Below are 21094 nucleotides of genomic sequence, written 5' to 3' on the forward strand. Positions count from 1 at the left end.
AAATATTTTAAAGAAACAAATAAAAGTACATATAAGTATAGTCAAAACTATAAAACATACTGTAGAATATTAAAAACACTTTTATTATGGTATTTTATTTCTAAAGTTCATATCCTGGCTTTTCTTTAAGGATCTCAGATCTAAGACACATGCTTTAAGATGTCACAAGACACTTCTGTATGTATATATGTATTGCCACAAACTAACATTAGTTAAATCTTCAAAACTGTCACAATGGACAGAAGACCAGATGGGCAAAATATATTGAAACCACACAAATCATAGGAAATTCTTCTTGACCATCAAGTCAGTATTGGCATTGCATGAGTACCACTGGACTGAGATGAGTAGGATCAACTTTCCCATCTGGTCCATGTAATAATTCAGCCAAGATGGCACTTTTATCAACAATCAATCATTGCAAACAAAAGAAAGTTAGTTTCACAGATGCCAAATTGGAAATTAATTAGAATTTCTCTACTCAAGTTCGTAGACAGCTAAAGAATGATGACACAGAGTTGAGGAAAACAATATAATTCAGTTTTGTCCCTCTTAGCCAACCCCCCCCCCAAAAAAGCTTCAGTAAATTGTCTTTTTGCAGTCATACAGTAGATAATTTTGTTCTCACTCTCCTTTCATGCTTGAGACGTGCCTTTTGTTATGTATCACTGTTTCACACTCTATTGTTGATCACATTAAAGGAATCTTTCCATGCTAGACGTATCCCAGTTATCTTTAGAATTATGTTAAAAGGGGTGGAAACAGTTGAGCATGGCACACCGTAGTGTTACCATAGAGACAAGAAACTGTTTTATCTTCCTCTTTCTCTTCTATAATTCCCAAACTGCAAATTTTTGTTTAATGCAACACCATACAATTTATAAAAGGTTAGCCTACTCAGATGTATCTGGCAGCACTGATTTCCTAATAAAGGTAGCTATAATAACCAATGTAAAAGTCTGGTGGCAGGGGGCAGAGAGCACAGAAAGTAAAATGAAAATATTCACCAACTGTTTTTACTTTGAAAGTCTTAAAAAAAAATTGCATCATCTTGGGTTACTATGCTATTCAGAGCAAGATGCCCTTATTGTTTATTAGTTTTCATATGGCTTTTATGTTACTTTAATTTTTGATTGGAGCCGTCCAGAGTTTTTGATAAGATGGGTGGCTATATAAATGTTCTAAACAAGTTAATAAATAAATGATTTATACAACCTGTAACATGACAATTTTAAACAGCAGTTAACCCATTTAAAAATAATTAAACTCTGGTAAAAGTCAATATAGGCAATTTTTATAAGACATAACAATAACAGGGATACTAGAAGTCTAGAAAAAAAAACCAGCTTCCTCAAACCACAGACCAGAACCAACCAACCTGCTGTTTACACCATCACGTCAGCCACAAATGATCCAGAATTTTATACAGCAACTGATTGAATGGGCCAGGACAGTGCTATGAGTTAATGATTGTTAGATTGGATAAGTGAAGAGATAGACACAGCTCTTTCAGTAACAATAGCTCTTTATTAGTAGACTAGTACAACCCAACAACAGCTTTAAGTATTTTCCCGCCTTTTTGGAGGACTTGAGTGAAGCCTATAACTCACTCCTTATATGGTACATAACGATGATGATTTCATTCTTATCCAGTGTAACATCCCATCCCTAGCCCTAGCTGTTATTAGCATTGGGAAAGACATTCCCACTGGCACTTTTTAGGGTTTACCACTCAGACAAAACAGCAATTGTAGGAGAAAGGGCAAAGGAAGTCCTCCTTCTGGTCTGGCCTTCCAGAAACTTTTGAAATTGGAATTATACTGGAGCCCTTATGGTGACTAGAATGACTGATTGATTTACTTATGGCTTTATGCACTGAATTGTATTCATTTTATTTTTAATTATATCATAAATGCTTTATTCCATCATTATTGTAACCTACTGAGAGTGGCAGGGTGTATCATGAATCTCTTCTCCAATGCTAAGCAGAATCATATCAGATACTTGTACAATTAGCACAGGCCCCCCCCCCCCGGGTTGTGTGCTCTCCCCACTTCTATCTGTATACCAATGACTGCATCTCTAATGATCCATCTGTTAAACTACTGAAGTTCACAGATCATGCAACAGTGATTGGTCTCATTCAAGACAACGATGAATCCGCATACAGACAGGAGGTTGAACGACTAGCCTTGTGGTGTGACCGGAACAATCTGGAACTGAACATACTCAAAACAGTAGAAATGGTGGTAGACTTTAGGAGAAACCCCTCCATACTTCCACCTCTCACAATATTAGACAACACAGTATCAACAGTAGAGACCTTCAAATTTCTAGATTTTACCATATCGTAAGATCTAAAATGGACAGCTAACATCAAGAACATAATCAAAAAAGCACAACAAAGAAAGTTCTTTCTGCGCCAACTCAGAAAGCTCAAACTGCCCAAAGAGCTGCTGATACAGTTCTAAAGAGGAATTATTGAGTCTGTCATCTGCACCTCTATAACTGTTTGGTTTGGTTCTGCAACCCAACAAGACAAACACAGAGTTCAGAGGATAATTAGAACTGCAGAAAAAACAATTGCTACCAACCTGCCTTCCATTGAGGACCTGTATACTGCATGAGTCAATATTTTCACAGAGGGATGTGAAAATATTTACAGACCCCTCACATCCTGGACATAAATTGTTTCAACTCCTACCCTCAAAATGACTGCTACAGAGCATTGCACACCAGAACAATTAGACACAAGAACAGTTTCTTCCCGAATGCTATCACTCTGGTAAACAAATAATTCCCTCAACACTGTCAAACTATTTACTAAGTCTGCATTACTATTAATTTTCTCATCGTTTCCATCTCCCATCTCCTTCCATTTATGATTGTATGACTATAACTTTGTTGCTTGTATACTTACTATTTATATTGATATTGTTTCCTGATTGCTTATTTGTACCCTATGACTATCATTAAGTGTTGTAAGTGTTGTACCTTGATGAAGGTATCTTTTCTTTTATGTACACTGAGAGCGTATGCACCAAGACAGATTCTTTGTGTCCAATCACGCTTGGCCAATAAAAAATTCTATTCTGTTCTGTTCTGTTCTGTTCTATTCTATTCTATTTCATGCTCCGGAACCAGTCTGCATATCACAACAGCATTTTATTTATTTCAAAAGAGCTACATTTGTGTAATTGCCGGTCTCATTATCAAAAGAGGTCTATAAAGCACAGCAGCTCTCTGGTTGTGTCTTACTGCTGCCTATGATGCCATCATACATTTGAGAAATTCATTGAAATGATTATTGCAGAGTTCATTTGAAGATGTGGATGGCTAGGATTGCTTTCCAGATCATTTATCCCAATTCTTCTATCACCAGAATACATGGCTGGGGAAATTATAGCCATCACATAAAAAGAGATCAGGAAATACATCCTTGCTCAGCCATGAGCTACTGACCTTTTTGGACTACAGGTAATCCTTGGCTTATAGCCATTTGTTTAGCAATTGTTCAAAGTTACAATGGCACTGAAAAAAGTGATGTACAACTTGTCCTTGCACTTAGAATAGTTGCAGCATCCCCGTGAACAAGTGATGCACATTTGTGACTTCCCGGCTTTTGACAAGCAAAGACAAGGCGGGAAGCCAGATTCGCTTAACAACTCGCATGATTCACTGCAATGGACTCTCTGTGGTTTTCTTGGCAAGATTTCAGAAGTGGTTTGTCATTGCCTTTTTCACTGAGCTGAGAGTAACTGGCCCAAGTTCACCCAGCTGCCCTTATGTCTAAAACAAAAGTAAAACTACTGGTTTCTAGCCTGGCACTTAAACCACTGCAAAGATCTGGCTTTCTGTTACTCTAGGCTAGCCATGTTTACATGCCACAATTATATCAAATTGATGACATGTGCATCATGAGATTCTCATACAAATAATGCAAGACTCACTTGTTTGTGAGATGGAAGGCTTTTATAAATTAGATAAATAAAATTAATTTAAATGAATAAAGTAAGTCGAGTCCTGATGCCTAACACATGTGCAAGTTGCATAGTTTACACCATGATATCATGACCCACATGTATCATCACTGATGCATGAAGACATTCTTTGGTTAGTAAGCTGTGTCAGTATGTGCCTTCTAATTTCCCCAGAATATTCTTTTTCTTGGAAAAATAACTTCTGCATTAATTTTGAAACAGCTGTTAAAGAAATGTGTAATAGGCAGTTTCTCTATCTCATAGACCTCATCCGCATAGTTGCTTTGCAGTGCTCTCCTCCCTTCCAAAGCTACACCCCTTGAAACTATGGCTTTCTGGTTGACAGTTATGTAACCACTGAATAAGTGCTGCTGAATTGCTGGAGGCTGAGAAAGGGGTTTAGCAAAGAGGATTGGTATGGAACAGTGGTGGGTTTTAAATTTTTTTACTACCGGTTCTGTGGGTGTGGCTTGGTGGGCATGGCAGGGGAAGGATAGTGTAAAATCTCCATTCCCTCCCCACTCCAGGGGAAAGTTACTGCAAAATCCCCATTTCCTCCCAATAAGCTGGGACTCAGGAGGCAGAAAATAGATGGGGGCGGGGCCAGTCAGAATTTTTATAACCAGTTCTCCTAACTATTCAAAATTTCCACTACTGGTTCTCCAGAGCTGGTCAGAACCTGCTGAAACTCACCTCTGGGATGGAAGTTGTAAACTACCTAAGAAGCCTAAGCACTTTACATCAGGAGAGGAAGTGAATCCCTGAGAGTAGCAGCCACTGTGCTGTCTAGGGAACTGATTGAAGTCCACACACTTAAAGATGCCAAGTGCGAAAAGCAGTGCTAGATCTAATAACAAAATAAAAATTGGCTGCAGAAAGATGGCCTTTGATCTGTCTCACAACCAAAGGAAGTTTCAGAGGAAGGAAAACAACTCAGGGACTTATGGAGTGGAGCAATGCCCCAGGAAACCATCTTGAGCCAATATGTGCCACAAATTTGCCAACAAGGACACCTCATCTTGGGTGGTCTTCTCCATGTGCATCAATGCTGACTACATTGCCTATATGCAACATCTGGAGGGGGAATAAAAGCAAAAACACACTTCCAAAGTAGAGCACTTGCTCCACCTCAGCAGTAGGGAGAAAATGAAGCCTGCTCAGTGGCACGCAGATATGACTACTGAAAAATAGATGTCCTCATGCCAGGCAAACAGACTGTGTGGATTTATACAGAGTTGGCGTAGGCTAAAGTGAATCTGTTTACAAGCCTAATCTCTAGATACTTTTCCCCATTCCCGACTTCAAAGAGATAACCTAAAGACTAGGAAGCTCTAGGGAACAGCTGTTTTAGGATGTGTCAGTGGAGTTATCAATTATCAACTACAGATCTTCCAATTAATATTTTGTTTAAAAATCTACATGTTGCTGTAATTCTTGGCTAATGCCTACTGACTCTAGGTAAAAGTATGCATGCCTGATTTCACTTTCATATTATGAAAGAGAATAATTTTTTTGAAGAAATGAGTACAATAAAATGCTAATGATATACAACGGCTGTTTTATTAAAAGTCTATGACATCCGATTTCCTTTCCACTTTAAAGAAAATAAAATAAAAAACCCAAAATATGAACATAATTGTTAGTTAATTCAAGTTCAGAATCAAGGTGCATTTTACATTCAAAATTGAGAGCGAACATTCTGAAGATTTCAGCTTTCTATATTCAAATACATTTTTTTCCTTAATTGTTCTTCTCGGCTGGATAAATGAAGGATGTGCTTAACTGAACAAAACAACAATTGTGCTGACAATTTGTTCAGTCTTGATTTACACATTTAGAAGTTGGTATTGTGAAGATAGTGAAGGCAGAACATGAGATCTTTACTAATGGACTGCACTGGATTTTAGAACAAAAGGTGAAGTGAGCAATCAAATTAAACAAAACAGTGAATTCTAAGTAGAGTCAATGTCTTGTTGGATTCCAATAGAGTTATACTTAAACTGAAAGTATTTTTATCTTTCAAGAGGAAGTATTTTCATATTTCTGAAACATTAATAATAATAAATGAATGGCTGTGCTAGCAGAGAAAGAAAATTGAAACATAATTATATTATATATTGTAAGCACTGAGTTTCACACTGTATATATTAGGAATCATAATGCATTATAAGAAAACATCTTAATGCATTTTCATTATGGATTTTTTTTCAAAGACTCTTTGATAACAACATCTTACACATGTTGCTAGTCCTTTAGGATCAGTGCTACAGGGAGGTCATTAATGTTTATCCTAATACTCATTTTTCAAAACTAAGATGCTCATTGATTTGAATCATCTTGTAAATGCAGGTTAACACATGCTTAGTATAGATTTAGCAGAAACTCTCATCCAGGTAACAAACTATAATGAATACATGATTGCTTATGCCAATGTTATTCCACTTTGGCAACTTTAAGATTCTTGGGCATCAACTTCCAGAATTCCCCAGCCACCATGCTGCCAATGTTGAGAAACACAGGCTTATCCATTCCAAAAATGTTTATTAACTTTATTCTCTCTGGCAGGGATTTAGAGTAATGTGAAAGTTTAACTGCATTTCCTAATGTTAACTTAATATATTCTCTAATTCATCTTCTGTTTTGTAGTAAAGTAGAAACAAGTCAATAATAGGAAAGGAAAAACCATGCTCGATATTCTTTTACATTCATCTTTAAATATGAAAGGTAATGATTGCTCATTTATCTATATATTATTTATATATTTATCTGCGCAGGACTGGATTAGATTTTAAATTTATACTGGTTTTAATGGGTTTTATTATTTATATTGCTTTTTAATAATTTGGCCATGTAGAATAAGTTTTTTAACTGTTATTTTAGTTTGTATTTATATGTACTTTTTACTTGACCGTGAACTGCCCTGAGTCCCTAGGGAGATAGGGCGGTATATAAATGTGATAAATAAATTTATTTATTTATTTATTTATTTATTATTTAAATTTCTATACCGCCCTTCTCCCGAAGGACTCAGGGCGGTTCACAGCCAAATAAAATACACAATAATGTTACAATATAAACACAATTAAAATACAATTAAAAAACTTATTCAATTGGGCCGAAATTAAAAATTTAGAATAAATAATAAAAACCCAATTAAAACCCATAAATTTAAAAAACTAACCCAGTCCTGCGCAGATGAATAAATGCGTTTTAAGCTCACGACGAAAGGTTCGGAGGTCCGGAAGTTGACGGAGTCCCGGGGGGAGTTTGTTGCAGAGGCGGGAGCCCCACAGAGAAGGCCCTTCCTGGGCGTCGCCAGACGACACACGCCGACGGCACCCTGAGGAGTCCCTCTCTGTGAGAGCGCACGGGTCGGTGGGAGGTATTCGGTAGCAGTAGGCGGTCCCGTAAATAGCCCGGCCCTATGCCATGGAGCGCTTTGAAGACGTTCACCAAAACCTTGAAGCGCACCCGGAAGGCCACAGGTAGCCAGTGCAGTCTGCGCAGGATAGGTGTCATGCGGGAGCCACGAGGGGCTCCCTCTATCACCCGCGCAGCTGCGTTCTGGACTAACTGAAGCCTCCGGATGCCCCTCAAGGGGAGCCCCATGTAGAGAGCATTGCAGTAATCCAGACGAGACGTCACGAGGGCGTGAGTGACTGTGCACAAGGCATCCCGGTCTAGAAAGGGGCGCAGCTGGCGCACCAGGCGAAACTGGTGGAAAGCTCTCCTGGAGACGGCCGTCAGGTGGTCTTCAAAAGACAGCTGTTCATCCAGGAGAACGCCCAAGTTGCGCACCCTCTCCATCGGGGCCAATGACTCGCTCCCAACAGTCAGCTGTGGACTCAGCTGACTGTACCGGGATGCCGGCATCCACAGCCACTCCGTCTTGGAGGGATTGAGCTTGAGCCTGTTTCTCCCCATCCAGACCCGTACGGCTTCCAAACACCGGGACAGCACTTCGATAGCTTCATTGGGGTGGCCCGGTGTGGAAAAGTACAGCTGGGTGTCATCAGCGTACAGCTGGTACCTCACACCGAAGCCACTGATGATCTCACCCAGCGGCTTCATATAGATGTTGAACAGAAGGGGCGAGAGAATCGACCCCTGCGGCACCCCACAATTGAGGCGCCGCGGAGTCGACCTCTGCCCCCCCGTCAACACCGTCTGCGGCCGGTCGGAGAGATAGGAGGAGAACCACCGATAAACGGTGCCTCTCACTCCCAGTCCCTCCAACCGGCGCAGCAGGATACCATGGTCGATGGTATCAAAAGCCGCTGAGAGGTCTAATAGGACCAGGGCAGAGGAACAACCCCTATCCCTGGCCCAAATTAGCACAATAAAGATAATAGGATGAACTGCTGGTGCATGTGTTTTCCAAACATCCTTTGGATTTTGGAGGTATCATGATCTATTCACCACAAAGGGGGCATTATGATATCTATTTTTTTTTCTTTTTAAGAAATTGCTAATCTGAGGTAATTCCTTTTGTCTTTTTTCTCCAGACACAGGTCTTCAAGCTTGCTTGAAGAGCTGCGATGGCACAGTGGTGAGAGTGCAGTACTGCAGGCTACTTCTGCTGATCACCAGTTGCGAATTTCACCAGGCTGAAAGTTGACTCAGCCTTCCATCCTTCCGAGGTGGGTAAAATGAGCACCCAGATTGTTGGGGGCAATATACTGATTCTGTAAAATGCTTAGAGTGGGTTGTAAAGCACTGTAAAGGGGTATATAAGTCTAAGTGCTATTGCTATTGCTAGTTCTAGGATGCAGTTAGCTGCAGTTATTTAATCCCTAAGTCCAGCTGTGCTATCTCATTTTTCAGAGGGTGATGCTCCTGGGAGAAATGAGCAAAGAATGTACAGACTATGTGTCAAGAGAACATATTCCCAGCAGAGTCTAATGGCAACAGGTAGAACCAGCTTTAACCAGGTTTAAAATTGATAATGAAGATATTGATGGTGGTGGATAGGACCTGCTCTTTAAAGATCAACCATCAATAGTAAAGGATCGAGCAGTCAAGAAATATGCTGTACATTACACCCTTCTCTAAAACTTTCCAAAAAACCATTTGCCTCATTAACCACCAGATCACAAATTAAAATTAGCTTAAACATGTGTTTAGTCATCATCTTTTTCAACTGAATGCTAGCAGGATTTTGTTTCCTAACTTGTTTCTTTAGCGATACAAATAAGAACTTTACCCTCTCAAATATTTAATAGACCTTGCAAGTTATTATAAACTCCACCAACTGAGAATTGAAGTTACAACATCAATTGTTGTGAAGGGAATGTTAAAATTACATGAGGTGGGGATGTTATTTCTAGACCAATAGTTCACCACGTCAATGACAACCCAACAGAAATAATCCACTGAGAGACAATCCCTTTATTTCAAAATGGTTCATTTACTTTGTTACATTTATATTCCCCATAGATCCCTGTAGATTAAAAAAAGCAATGGAAAAAAAAAAGACCAGGATTTTTTTAATGCAACTCATAGTGAAGAAACACGAGGAGGAGGAAAGAAGGAGAAAGAAATGGCAGACTGAATAGAATAGAATAGAATAGAATAGAATAGAATAGAATAGAATAGAATAGAATTTTTTATTGGCCAAGTGTGATTGGACAAAAAGGAATTTGTCTTGGTGCATATGCTCCCAGTGTACATACTGAAGACAGCTCAGTTAAAATCAGAGCCGATTAGAATGGCTCTAATTACTCTTTGGACAAGGAGAGAACTTCAAATTGCCTTCAAAAGCTCCATACTGTTGCTCCTTGCAGCAGTCTGCAGCACATTAGAATACTGGGATGCGAACTCTTCCAACTTCGACCATTATAGAGGTAATAACATTTACTGATGATCAATTGATCAAGGGCACTTGATTAGCAGCACCTTACTGTTACTTAGCCTCTTCCTACCTATGGAAGTCTTAAAGGAGATCAACCATGACTGCTCTTTAGAAGGCTAGATCCTGAAGATGAAACTGAAATACTTTGGCCACCTAATGAGAAGGAAGGACTCACTGCAGAAGAGCCTAATGCTGGGAAAGATTGAGGGCAAAAGAAGAACGGGACAGCAGAGAATGAGGTGGCTGGATGGAGTCACTGAAGCAGTAGGCATGAGCTTAAATGGACTCCAGAGGATGGTAGAGGACAGGAAGGCCTGGGGGAACGTTGTCCATGGGGTCGCGATGGGTCGCAACTAACAACAAACAACCTATGGAAGTGGTATGGGTATACTTACTTTTTCACACATGACTTCTCCATTTTAGAGAAAAACCAATTTTTCCACACATTAGCTTTCTTTTTATAAAATAAATGATGACATGGCATAATACACCATGTGTTGTTCATCTGAAGTTGTATTTACCTACTTTTAAGAACTGCTAAGGACTGGGTGATTTTTACTAAGTCCTGATAATGTAAAACCATAGAACTCAAATAGGGCGTACTTACTTTTTTATATGATTGCATATTTGAATCTCTTTCTCTGAGGAACCCTACAATTCCAGCTCTTCTTTATCTCAGAGGACATTCCTTCTAATGGACTTTGATTCCACACATATTCTGCCACATGTAATTGTCTTTATAACAACACCAATGCAAAATAATTGCTAGCTTAGCTAATGGGATGAAACTTTCATTTGAGACCTTATTAAACCTATGTACATGCTGAGAGTTTTTAATTGTTGACAGTATGTCAGCTCCCATCATCATTACCATGATCATCATCATGTAAATAATAAGAAAATTCAAGTCAAAGTAAAGGAAGAAGAAAAGTACAATCCACTGAGTGGCATGATATAATGGTTACAAATATGTCCCAAACAGGCTCTACGCTCTGTAGAGAGGAAATGGTTTAGTGATATAACTGGAGAGGGTAGAACGGGAAGTTTTAGCCATTTGGGGTGACGGTCTTTTATTTATTTTTGGGTAGGGGATGGTTTGGTGTCAATGGGTTTTTTAAAAAAGAAAATAGACTTGTTAAGCCTAATGATAAACATAGCGTTTTACTCTTTAAAATACATTTAAAAAACACTCTAAAAAATACTGTTATGCCTCCAACATAGAGTTTGTATATGTATATCCTGTTATTGTTCTCTAACCTGTATTGAGCTCCATTTACCAGCCAAAGACAAAACCTTTCATTGTTTAGAATATGGGTGTCAAACTTGTGGCGTCACGTCATCAAATGACGTTTGTGACTTTTTTTCCTTTTGCAGAGCTGGGGTGGGCGTAGCTTGCACATGACGCATTTGGCCCGCTGGCCACCAGTTTGAATCACTGGTTTAGAAAATTGATTTTAGTAGTGTTTTGACAGAGTGCCCATCCTCCCTCATTTTGGGAAAAAACACCCCACAGGTCCATCCTAAGAAACCAAACTCCATTATCTAACATTCTGAAGAAATAAAAGCACCTGGAAGAATCCAGCCTAATCTGTGGCACATATTCATCTGAGGACAAAAATCCATGAATAATAGAATAGGAATAGGGATAGGGATAGGATCTAGAAGGGACCTTGGAGGTCTTCTAGTCCAGCCCCCTGTTTAAGCAGGAGACTCTATACTATTTCAGATAAGTGTCTAGTCTCTTCTTAAAAGCCTCCAGTGATCGACTGCCCATGATATTTGAAGAAAAGCTGTTCCACTGGTTAATTGTCCCAACTGTTAGGAAGTTTAATTCCAGGTTGCTTCTCTCTTTGGTTAGTTTCCAACCATTGTTTCTTGTCCTGCCCTCTAGTGCTTTGGAGAATAATTTGACCCTCTCTTCTTTGTGGCAGCCCCTCAAATACTGGAATACTGCTATCATGTCGCCCTAATTCTTGTTTTCTTTAGACTAGCCAAACCCAAATCCTGCAGCCATTCTTCATATGTTTTAGTCTCCTGGCCTTTGATAATCTTAGTTGCTCTTCTCTGAACATTTTCCAAAGTCTGAACACCATTTTTGTAGTATGGTGACCAAAATTGGTTGCAGTATTCCAGGTGTGGTCTTACTAGGGTTTTATAAAGGGGTACTAATACTTCATGTGATCTTGAGTCTATGCCTCTATTTATACAACCCAGGACTGTATTAGCATTTTTGGATGATGCTGCAGACTGCTGGCTCATATTCAAGTTATCATCCACTAGGACTTCAAGGTCCCTCTTGCAGTTACTGTTTTTGAGCCAGGTCTCTCCTAATCTGTACTTATACCTTTGATTTTTCCTGCCTAAATGTAAAACTTTGCTTTTCTCCACATTAAAATTCATTTTGTTGGATAGGGCACATTGTTCAAGTTTGTCAAGATCATTTGGAACCTCAGCTTGCCTTCAGGGATTTTGGCTATTCCTGCCAGTTTAGTATCACCTGCAAATTAGATGAGTTTCTCTTCTATTCCCTCATCTAAATCATTAATGAAGATATTTAAGAGTACTGGGCCTAAGACGGAGCCTTCTGGTACCCCACTGTTTACTTCTCTCCACGTGGATGTAGTACCTTTAAGGACTACTCATTGATGGTACATAGTATGGCTGGTGAGACTTGGACTTTATCCGTATTTGCTAATCGTTATGCTCACCAGAAACTCAACACTGTTTATTTTGTATTTCGGTTCTTACTGTATGTATTTCTATTTTCCCCCAGTTTTACAACCTGTTCCTTTAATAAAGTTTCAAGAACTATGTACACAGTTTGATTTATTGAAGGATAGGTGGGTTTTAACTGCATGTCAAGCTGGCAACATGTAGTGAGGGCAAAACAGTCACAATGCCAAATATTGAATTGCTACTGAATTTGATCAATTGAATTGAGCAACTCTAGGAGTCACAAAAAAGGCAGCAGATGCCAAAAGTTGCTTCTCCATCCTAGACAGAAGTTAACCAAAAAAAGACAACTGAATCAGAAATATAATAATAAATTTAGCTATCATAAGTAGCTCTTGATTTGTAGCTTCATTTGGGAAACCTGCCCCTGGATTTCAGATGGTAACATTCTAAACCAAAATTAAACTTGGCAAATAAAGTTTCCTGCTGAGTGTAAGTGTGAGATGTAACGGGAACAGCATGGAGGGTACTGTTAATTGCCTCAGCTGGACATGTGTTGATTAATTAAAGCTTCTTTTGGAAATGCTCTTCATTTTTCTGCTGAGGCTGTCAAGCTGCTCAGTTATTAAACCACAGTGCCTCCTTCATGGTATCCCTTAGGAATGGCCAGAGATGCTTGCATAGTTTGGAATACAAAAAGCAGGTGTCTAAAGTTGGGGTTATTATTATTATTAACTGCAGTGAATAGGGAATTGCAGATTATTTTAGTCAGATTTTTTTTTCATACATCTTGAATGGCAAGCCAAAAAACTGGAAAACTTAAATAGCACTGGTGCTTCACACAAGAACTCAGATGTTCTTTGCGTGTCTCTCTGTGCATTTCAGATTTTTTTTTGAAACAGATGGGACAATTTTCACCAATTTAATTTTGACTATCAAAACCATATTTATAAATGTCTGCTCCCACCCCCAATTAACAGGTTAAAAAAACCCAAGATCAGAAAATATGTAACAATTCTAAAAACATCAGAAAATAACAAATTATGTGGTTGTTTTTCCTCTTGATCATACAGAAGAAGAACTGGATGGGTATCATCAAAGTAAAACAGATTTGGTGTGAACAAGTATGTGTTTAATAAAACATTTTAAATGTCATTTTAATTAAGTGACTTAAATCTTGACTTTAATGTTTATTATGTGGAAATAAAAGCCCTTTTGCAAATATAATGATATATTTTCTTCTTCTCCCCAAAAGAAAAAGGTTACATTATGCATTCTAATTCAAAATTCTGTCTTGATTTTCACCTTCCATTCATGGTTGGTCGGAATGCCAGACACTATTAATGTGCAAATGTACTTATTTTATGTCCAAAAAAAAAGCGGTCATCAGTTTTGCCTAAAGCAAACCTGAAAGTTCAAGGGAAGTCAGTTTCATCTACTATGGGAAAATAGAGAACTCTAAATGTTTTATTATGTTCAAGTGTGGCATGCAGAATTGTGCCATATTATGTGCACATATATGCTAGGATCTCTGGGTGTGCATGCCTGCCTACCTGTACTAGCATATAATTATGAGAGGCATGCATGATGTACTTTGTCATCTCAGAACAGGTTGCATGGAAAAAGTAAAATCATTTGTGCTGCTCCTTAGGAGATTAATTGCTAATAGGATTGTAACTTTACCACAATTTGAAGAGAAAAATAATTACTAGGATTAACAGTTTTGTCAGTTGGTTGAAAAGTCTAATAACAGTCAGTGCTTAATCTTTTAAACAACAAATAAAACAGAACCATGTCAGACACCAATGTTGTATTTTAATTTTCAGAAAATATTGAAATTTCAAAAATAACAACTAGAATAATTATTATTTGGAGTTGAAATAATATTTCCTTTTTCCTTATAGTGGTATCCTTAAAACTGAAAGATTAGGGTATAAAACTTTTATAATAACTATGGCCTAATCTCATGATGATTGGGGGTTATAACTGGAGATGAAAATATTTAATGTATCACAATCTCAGGATAACGATTATGTTTACACACAGATACACAGACACACAGACACATGCACACACAGACATTTATGTTTTATGCAAATCAGTTTCCTGGTGCATGTTAGGAGATTATGTCTAGGAATTTATCCACCATCATTAGTCAATAGAATTAGCAAATTATCCTTGCCACAACTAGGCTGCTACATTATGCATAATAATGTGCTAATTTTGTTTTATCCCAAGGCAATATTGTAATCATTGATAAATCATGGTTTAATTAACTGAGGGAAAATTGAGAACTTAAAAAGAAAAATGGCATCAGCTTATAAAAATTCCTTTTCTTAGATATTGAGACATCATCTGCTGAAAGACTGATTTCAAGTCTGTAGAACCTAGATTTCAACAGGTAGGTTGATCTATTGTACTTGGGACATAAATGCTTACAACATACAACATTTTGGAAGGGACGTTTTATTTCAACGAGGCTTTGAAGCAAAGCAATCTTTTAAAGTTGAGTCACAAAATGACATGATCATCCTCCTTCTAAAAAGCAGGGCAAAAAAGAAACACACTGCTTCTCTTTTGTTTTCTGAAGCTTCTTCTGCACTTGGCAGTTCCTTAATGGCCCCAGGTCATGGTGACTATTATATCAGCACATCATGACCACAGTTAAACCAACTGCATCCTTACAAGGGAGCAAACAGTGACGACTCTATGGTGCAAAATGCCTGGTGAATAGGGCTGCCTCGAATGGGCCTAGCGTGGAGAGAGAGAAGGCACTGCATCTAAAAAGACGATGGTAAATGTGTAACTCCATGCCCTGTCATGAAGCAGCAGCAAGCGGCTTTCAAGGCCTAACTTTGAGGCCTTGGGAGATCTTTGAGTGTCAAATTGCACTCAAATGATATAGAAATGGGGCTAGAAAAAAATGTCGGAAGCTTCATCATTATAGTGTTCCAATATCTCAGGGGTTGCCACAAGGAAGAGGGAGTCAAACTATTCTCTGAAGCACCTGAGGGTAGAACAAGAAGCAATGGGTGGAAACTAATCAAGGAGAGAAGCAACTTAGAACTAAGGAGAAATTTCCTGACAGTTAGGACAATTAATCAGTGGAACAACTTGCCTGCAGAAGTTGTAAATGTTCCAACACTGGAATTTTTAAAGAAAATGTTGGATAGCCATTTGTCTGAAATGGTGTAGGGTTTCCTGCCTTGGCAGGGGGCTGGACTAGAAGACCTCCAAGGCCCCTTCCAACTCTGTTATTATGTTATGTTGTGTTATATAGAGAAGATTACTATTCTATTCTGAATTTGTCAACTCCCTCTTCTTGTCACATTAAAAATGTGACATTTGAGAGATTTCTGACGGCATTTCCAAGCCTTCATGGAACACCTGCTGTTATGGCTTTCCCTGACGCACTTTAAACAGGCCTTTAGCAGAATTTATATAAGTATGATGTATTACACCAAGATCAAGCCAATGAATACTTAAGAAAAGAGCACAGAAATATTTTATAAAAATCTCTTGACAAGGGTGAACCAATAAGCACTACATCTCCGTGTTTTGGAGATTCTGCTCTTTCAGACTTTTTTTGGGGTGAGGTGGTTCATTCTCACCAAGTCCTGGGAAACAATTGTCCTGAATGGATATTTCTAGACAGATATCAGCAGCTGCTAGCAGGGCACATTTACAGTTTTCTCCCATTTACAATCCCATCTGTGTCTATAGTCACTTGTGTATTACTGTGAACAAATGGCTTGATAAGAGTTTATTCAAATTTTGCTATGATACTCCAGGGGCAAAACCAGAAAGCAAGTTTTGTTCGAGCAGATTGAACCCGTTTTTGGATATACAACTGGGGTTATGAAATTAGTTGCAAATGAAAACTCCAAGGAACTGAAATTTTTATAAGCAAATCCAGTTCTTTAAAAAAAGTATACAGATGTGCCCTGACAATAGTCTGAAATTTGAATAACTGAATGTTGGATTTTTTTATTGTCTTCAATTAGATGAAATATAATTTAACAGCAGTTCTACAAACATCATGGGCATTTGAGAAGCAGCAAATTAACTTGCTTAATTATTATTAATTGTATTGAAGTGTATAATGTTTTCTGAGGAGTACATACATATTGTTTTTAAAGACTCACTGATGAAACAATCTGATAAATAAGGTCAGAGAAAGTGAACGTGAAAAACATGTATGAGTTTTCAAATCCTATTTTACAAAGCTGTAGGAATGACACCCTTGAAAAAGACAATTTCCACACAGGCACGGTATGGACAGAACAATTTACAAAAAAGTGCTGTGTAGCATAAGCAAAACCACGAGACAGCATGAAATGCCAAAGAACGTACACTGTATGCTTGACCAAATCACACATTGCCTTGAAATGTTGAAAGTGTTGACAAAAATATGTTATAAATGCCTATTTTGAAAAGAAGTTTGAACAAACGACTCAGTCAAGCAACTCTAGAGAGAGGAGAGGAAAAATGTGCAGTATAGTATAAAGCAATACACATTATGATAAAAGGAGCAGATAAAAAGGCAGTGCCAAAAGTTTCAACCAAGCAGACATTCTAGGCTGGAGATAAATTTATTGGAAATCCTCAAATAAAATCTTGGTGTATCCTATATAGACATATACTCTAGAAAGTTTGCATATTATTTTTATTTAAAAAAAAACTTTTATAGAAAGTGATGCTTAGAGAAAAACATAAGAGTTCCAAAATAAGACAAATGTCTGAAATGTTTTAATTGGTGCTCTCATTTAAGTTACCAACCCTAAATTATGGACCTCAGGTTCTCCTGGAGGGAGCTTCAATTTATAAGGTTCTAAAGCTCCAGAAGTGATGGAGCAGAACTAAAACTTAGAGAACAGATAAGAACCTTGAAAGATGCAGCCAGTAATTCATTCAACTGAGTCAAGGGCAATAATTCTTTGAAGTTATGAGGAAAGAGTAATATTGTTCTTTTGTTGTTATAAGAAATTATCATATTTTAACAAGCTTGTCTTTCTTAAATGGAAGGTGCCATGTCATACATTAATATAAGGAACTGTGGCTTTTTAAGGAATGGGAGACTCCTATTTTGATGGCGTCCTTGATGCTCTCTGACCTTGGTTGTTTGCTTGCAGATAGTGCGTTTCCTTCTTAGCTTTTTTATTGTCTCTTTTGAATGGTGTGTAAATATGGTTTATTTCTATATGTCTGTTAATGGCTGATTCATCTAAATTCCAAGCTTCCAGGAATTTCCAGTTTTGAATTAGAAGGAAACAAAAAAGATTAGAACACCCCTAATCCAGAAACTACCAAAGAGAAAACCACACTCCTACCAACATTGGCAGGTCAAGCTGGGGGCAACTGCACCCTCACTCGTGCTGATGATGCAATCTTGTTGTAAAATGAAACATCTGGAAGAAAACAGCCAAATTCAGAGAGCATCAAAGACCTCCCAGTTCAACTCTGAGCTACATCTATTCTCTTCCATTGGAGTCCTATTTTTACTCATAACTGGAGTTTCCAAGGCAGTCCTGATTCAAACTAGCTTAATATTTCATTTTCCATCAAATTAAATTTGGCTTATTTGTAAGCAAGCAGGGACCATATTAACTATCAGATATATCCTTGGTCCTCAAGAAAAGATCAAGACAATGGGAAATATATATCTAGATTTATTATTGCATTACTAACATGTAACCCACTACCCTCCCGTAACTTGGTCTCCCACAAATATTGTGAGACAGAATTATGGATTGGAAGATCCATTTATCAACACATATTTATCTGAGAAAGAGAGAAACTTTGGTGAATGGCATGATGTTTACAGCAATCTGTCAGAGGACAATGATCAAAAAGTCCTTTGGGAAGTTGTCTCCCTTCCCTACTTACACGTTTAGTGGTTGCCAGGCAGGCCACTGTGCTTTTGCTTTGATGACAGTCAAAACCTCATCACTCTGTAAAAGAAAAGTAATGCACATCAATAAAGAAAATTATGTTTGAACAGTATTATGGTGAATAACATTTTGCAGTGATTTATAACCAGAAGAAAAGGCACTTATAATAATAATAATAATAATAATAATAATAATAATAATAATAATAATAATAATAATAATAATAATAATAATAATAATAATATTTTAATTTGTATACCGCCCCTCTCCCGAAGGACTCAGGGCGGTTTACAGCCAGAATAAAAATACAGCAATACATACAATATTAAAAACAAACATTAAAAAACTTATTAAATTTGGCCTAATATTAAAATACAAGTAACACTAAAAGTTAATATAAAATTAAAACCCCATAAAATCAGCTAAAAATTAAAATTAAAATTCAAGCCAGTCCAGCAAGACGAAACAAATAAGTTTTAAGTTCGCGGCGAAAGGTCCGAAGGTCAGGTATTTGTCGAAGTCCAGGGGGAAGCTTGTTCCATAGGGTGGGAGCCCCCACAGAGAAGGCTCTTCCCCTGGGGGCCGCCAGTTGACATTGCTTGGCTGACGGCACCCTAAGGAGTCCCTCTCTGTGAGAACGCACCGGTTGCTGGGAGATACAAGATGGCAGTAGGCGGTCCCGTAAATATCCCGGTCCTAAGCCATTTGATTTCAAATGTCTCCTCAATAATTTCCATGAAGAGAGATACAGCTCTTGCCTTTTCCTTTTCAGGAAGTGAACTTATGCAGTGCACAGAGCCACCTTTGGGGAAAATGGGTGGCTATATAAATTATATCAATCAGTCCAGGGGTGGGTTTTACTTACCTTTACTACCGGTTTGCAATGGGGCCGTGCACGCGAGCAAAGCAAGTGTGCATGCTTGCATTTCTGTGCATGCGCAGAAACTTCCTGATGACGTCCGGGTCAGTGGGCGGAGCCTTCCACTGGTTTTACTACTGGTTCTTGTGAACCAGTCTGAACCGGGGGCAACCCACCGCTGAATCAATCAATCAATCAATCAGTCAATCAATCAATCAATCAATCAGTCAATCAATCAATCAATCAATCAATCAATCAGTCTTTCTGTTTGTCCTGACAGCAAGCAATACTTCTGACGTAAGGTTTCTTAGTTGCCAAGTCATGTTTTGAATTAATCTTGCGATGTGCAAGTGCACATCGGGAGGTTACATTGGAATTGACTTCCTACGGTAATTTCCGTGAGGATTATTTCACAGTGAGGAGAATATGAATCTCCCACTGAGAAAATGTCTACCGTGACAATGAAACACATAGCCATGTGTTTGCAATCTGTAAACGCATTTTGTGAAACTGTATTTTAGGGGAAAGCAATGAAACTTTTGGAGTTGACACACTGTACACTCTGCTCTGAAGGTAGCAATTTTTTCAAGGGTCTGGCATTCTTGCATAAGGTTGCATTTTGGCACAGGGGTTGTTGTTTTTTTCAACTAAAAGTGGAGAAATATGGACATCTCATATCTGACAGCTCCTCTCCCTAACCCGTTATGACAATATTGATCTGCTCTCCCCAAATCTCTTGAGAGCAGCTGAATTTAGTTATTTTAAGTTAAATACGTTAACATAAATTGTATTTAACTTGCGGGATTGGCAAACAACAGCTACTGGTATTATAGGACGTTGGAGCCCGTTGGTATCATATTGCTGACTGCAAATTAGCCCACAACTTTCAAAAGTTAGCCAAGGAAAGGCATAAAATATAATCTATGCAGCATATGAAGGCAACAGTACATCATAAATATAGGAGTCTCCTACTGCCTAGTCCCCATGCCTTCAACACAGATGCACAATTGTGACAACATGCATAATAGGTTAGTTCTGGGAATCTCTTTAAGGCTGGATGTAAAATTGAGAGTTATATATAATTGTAGTATTGTGAAGATGCTCCCCCCCCCCAAATAACATTGTTTTCCTTTACAAAATATCATATTCATGGTGCCTCTCTAAAAGTCTCCATTGTGCTTATTTGCATAGTATTTTTTTTAAATCTTTTTAACTTTTCTAAAGATGGGGGATAAAAAAGTTTAGCTTGAAGTTTCACATGACTTTTTACCAGTGTTTACCATTGTTAACTTAGGCAGAACCAAAGCCTAGTCATGCTACCGAACCTATATTTGCAATGCACAAAAAATGCATATGTTAGGATATCCAGATGGCTTACAATATCCAGTGAATCCAGGTGGCTTACAAAGATAAAAACTCTATCTATCTATATCTATCTATGTCTATATCTATATCCAGGGGTGGGTTTCAAAAATTTTAGCAAGGGGTTCTCTGCCTGGTTGCTGGGTGGGCGGGGTCATGGTGGGCGTGGCGTAGTCGGCCTCCTGCACCACAGCGGAAGGGGCTTTTTTTGCCTTCCCTGGGCTTCAGAGGCTTTCCTCAAGCCTCCGGGAGGGCGAAAACAGCCTCCCCAGGCTCTGGAGGCCCTCTGGAGGCTGGAAATGGGCCCATTTCCAGCCTTCCTGAACTTCCGGTAGGGCCATTTTTTGCCTTCAGCAAGCCTCTGCACATGCCCTGCACTTACCTGTATCCAAAAATTGCTATGTGGGGATTCCTGGGAGGGGAGGGGAAGAGTGGGCACAACCAGCCAGGAGTGGGATTTGTGGGCTCTCTGAACTGC

At 38.5% G+C, this 21094-nt stretch overlaps 1 protein-coding gene across 1 annotated transcript in view; it reads right to left on the reverse strand.

The window, feature by feature from the left end:
• SPON1 (spondin 1) overlaps positions 1-21094 on the reverse strand; it is a 388936-nt gene that overhangs the window by 43495 nt on the left and 324347 nt on the right. Inside the window, exon 7 of the mRNA XM_058160540.1 lies at positions 18391-18455. Within this exon, the coding sequence (XP_058016523.1) occupies positions 18391-18455 (65 nt within the window). The remainder of the gene's footprint in view (positions 1-18390; positions 18456-21094) is intronic.

Source organism: Ahaetulla prasina, chromosome 1, assembly GCF_028640845.1.
Source record: "Ahaetulla prasina isolate Xishuangbanna chromosome 1, ASM2864084v1, whole genome shotgun sequence".
In the NCBI taxonomy this organism is placed as follows: domain Eukaryota; kingdom Metazoa; phylum Chordata; class Lepidosauria; order Squamata; family Colubridae; genus Ahaetulla; species Ahaetulla prasina.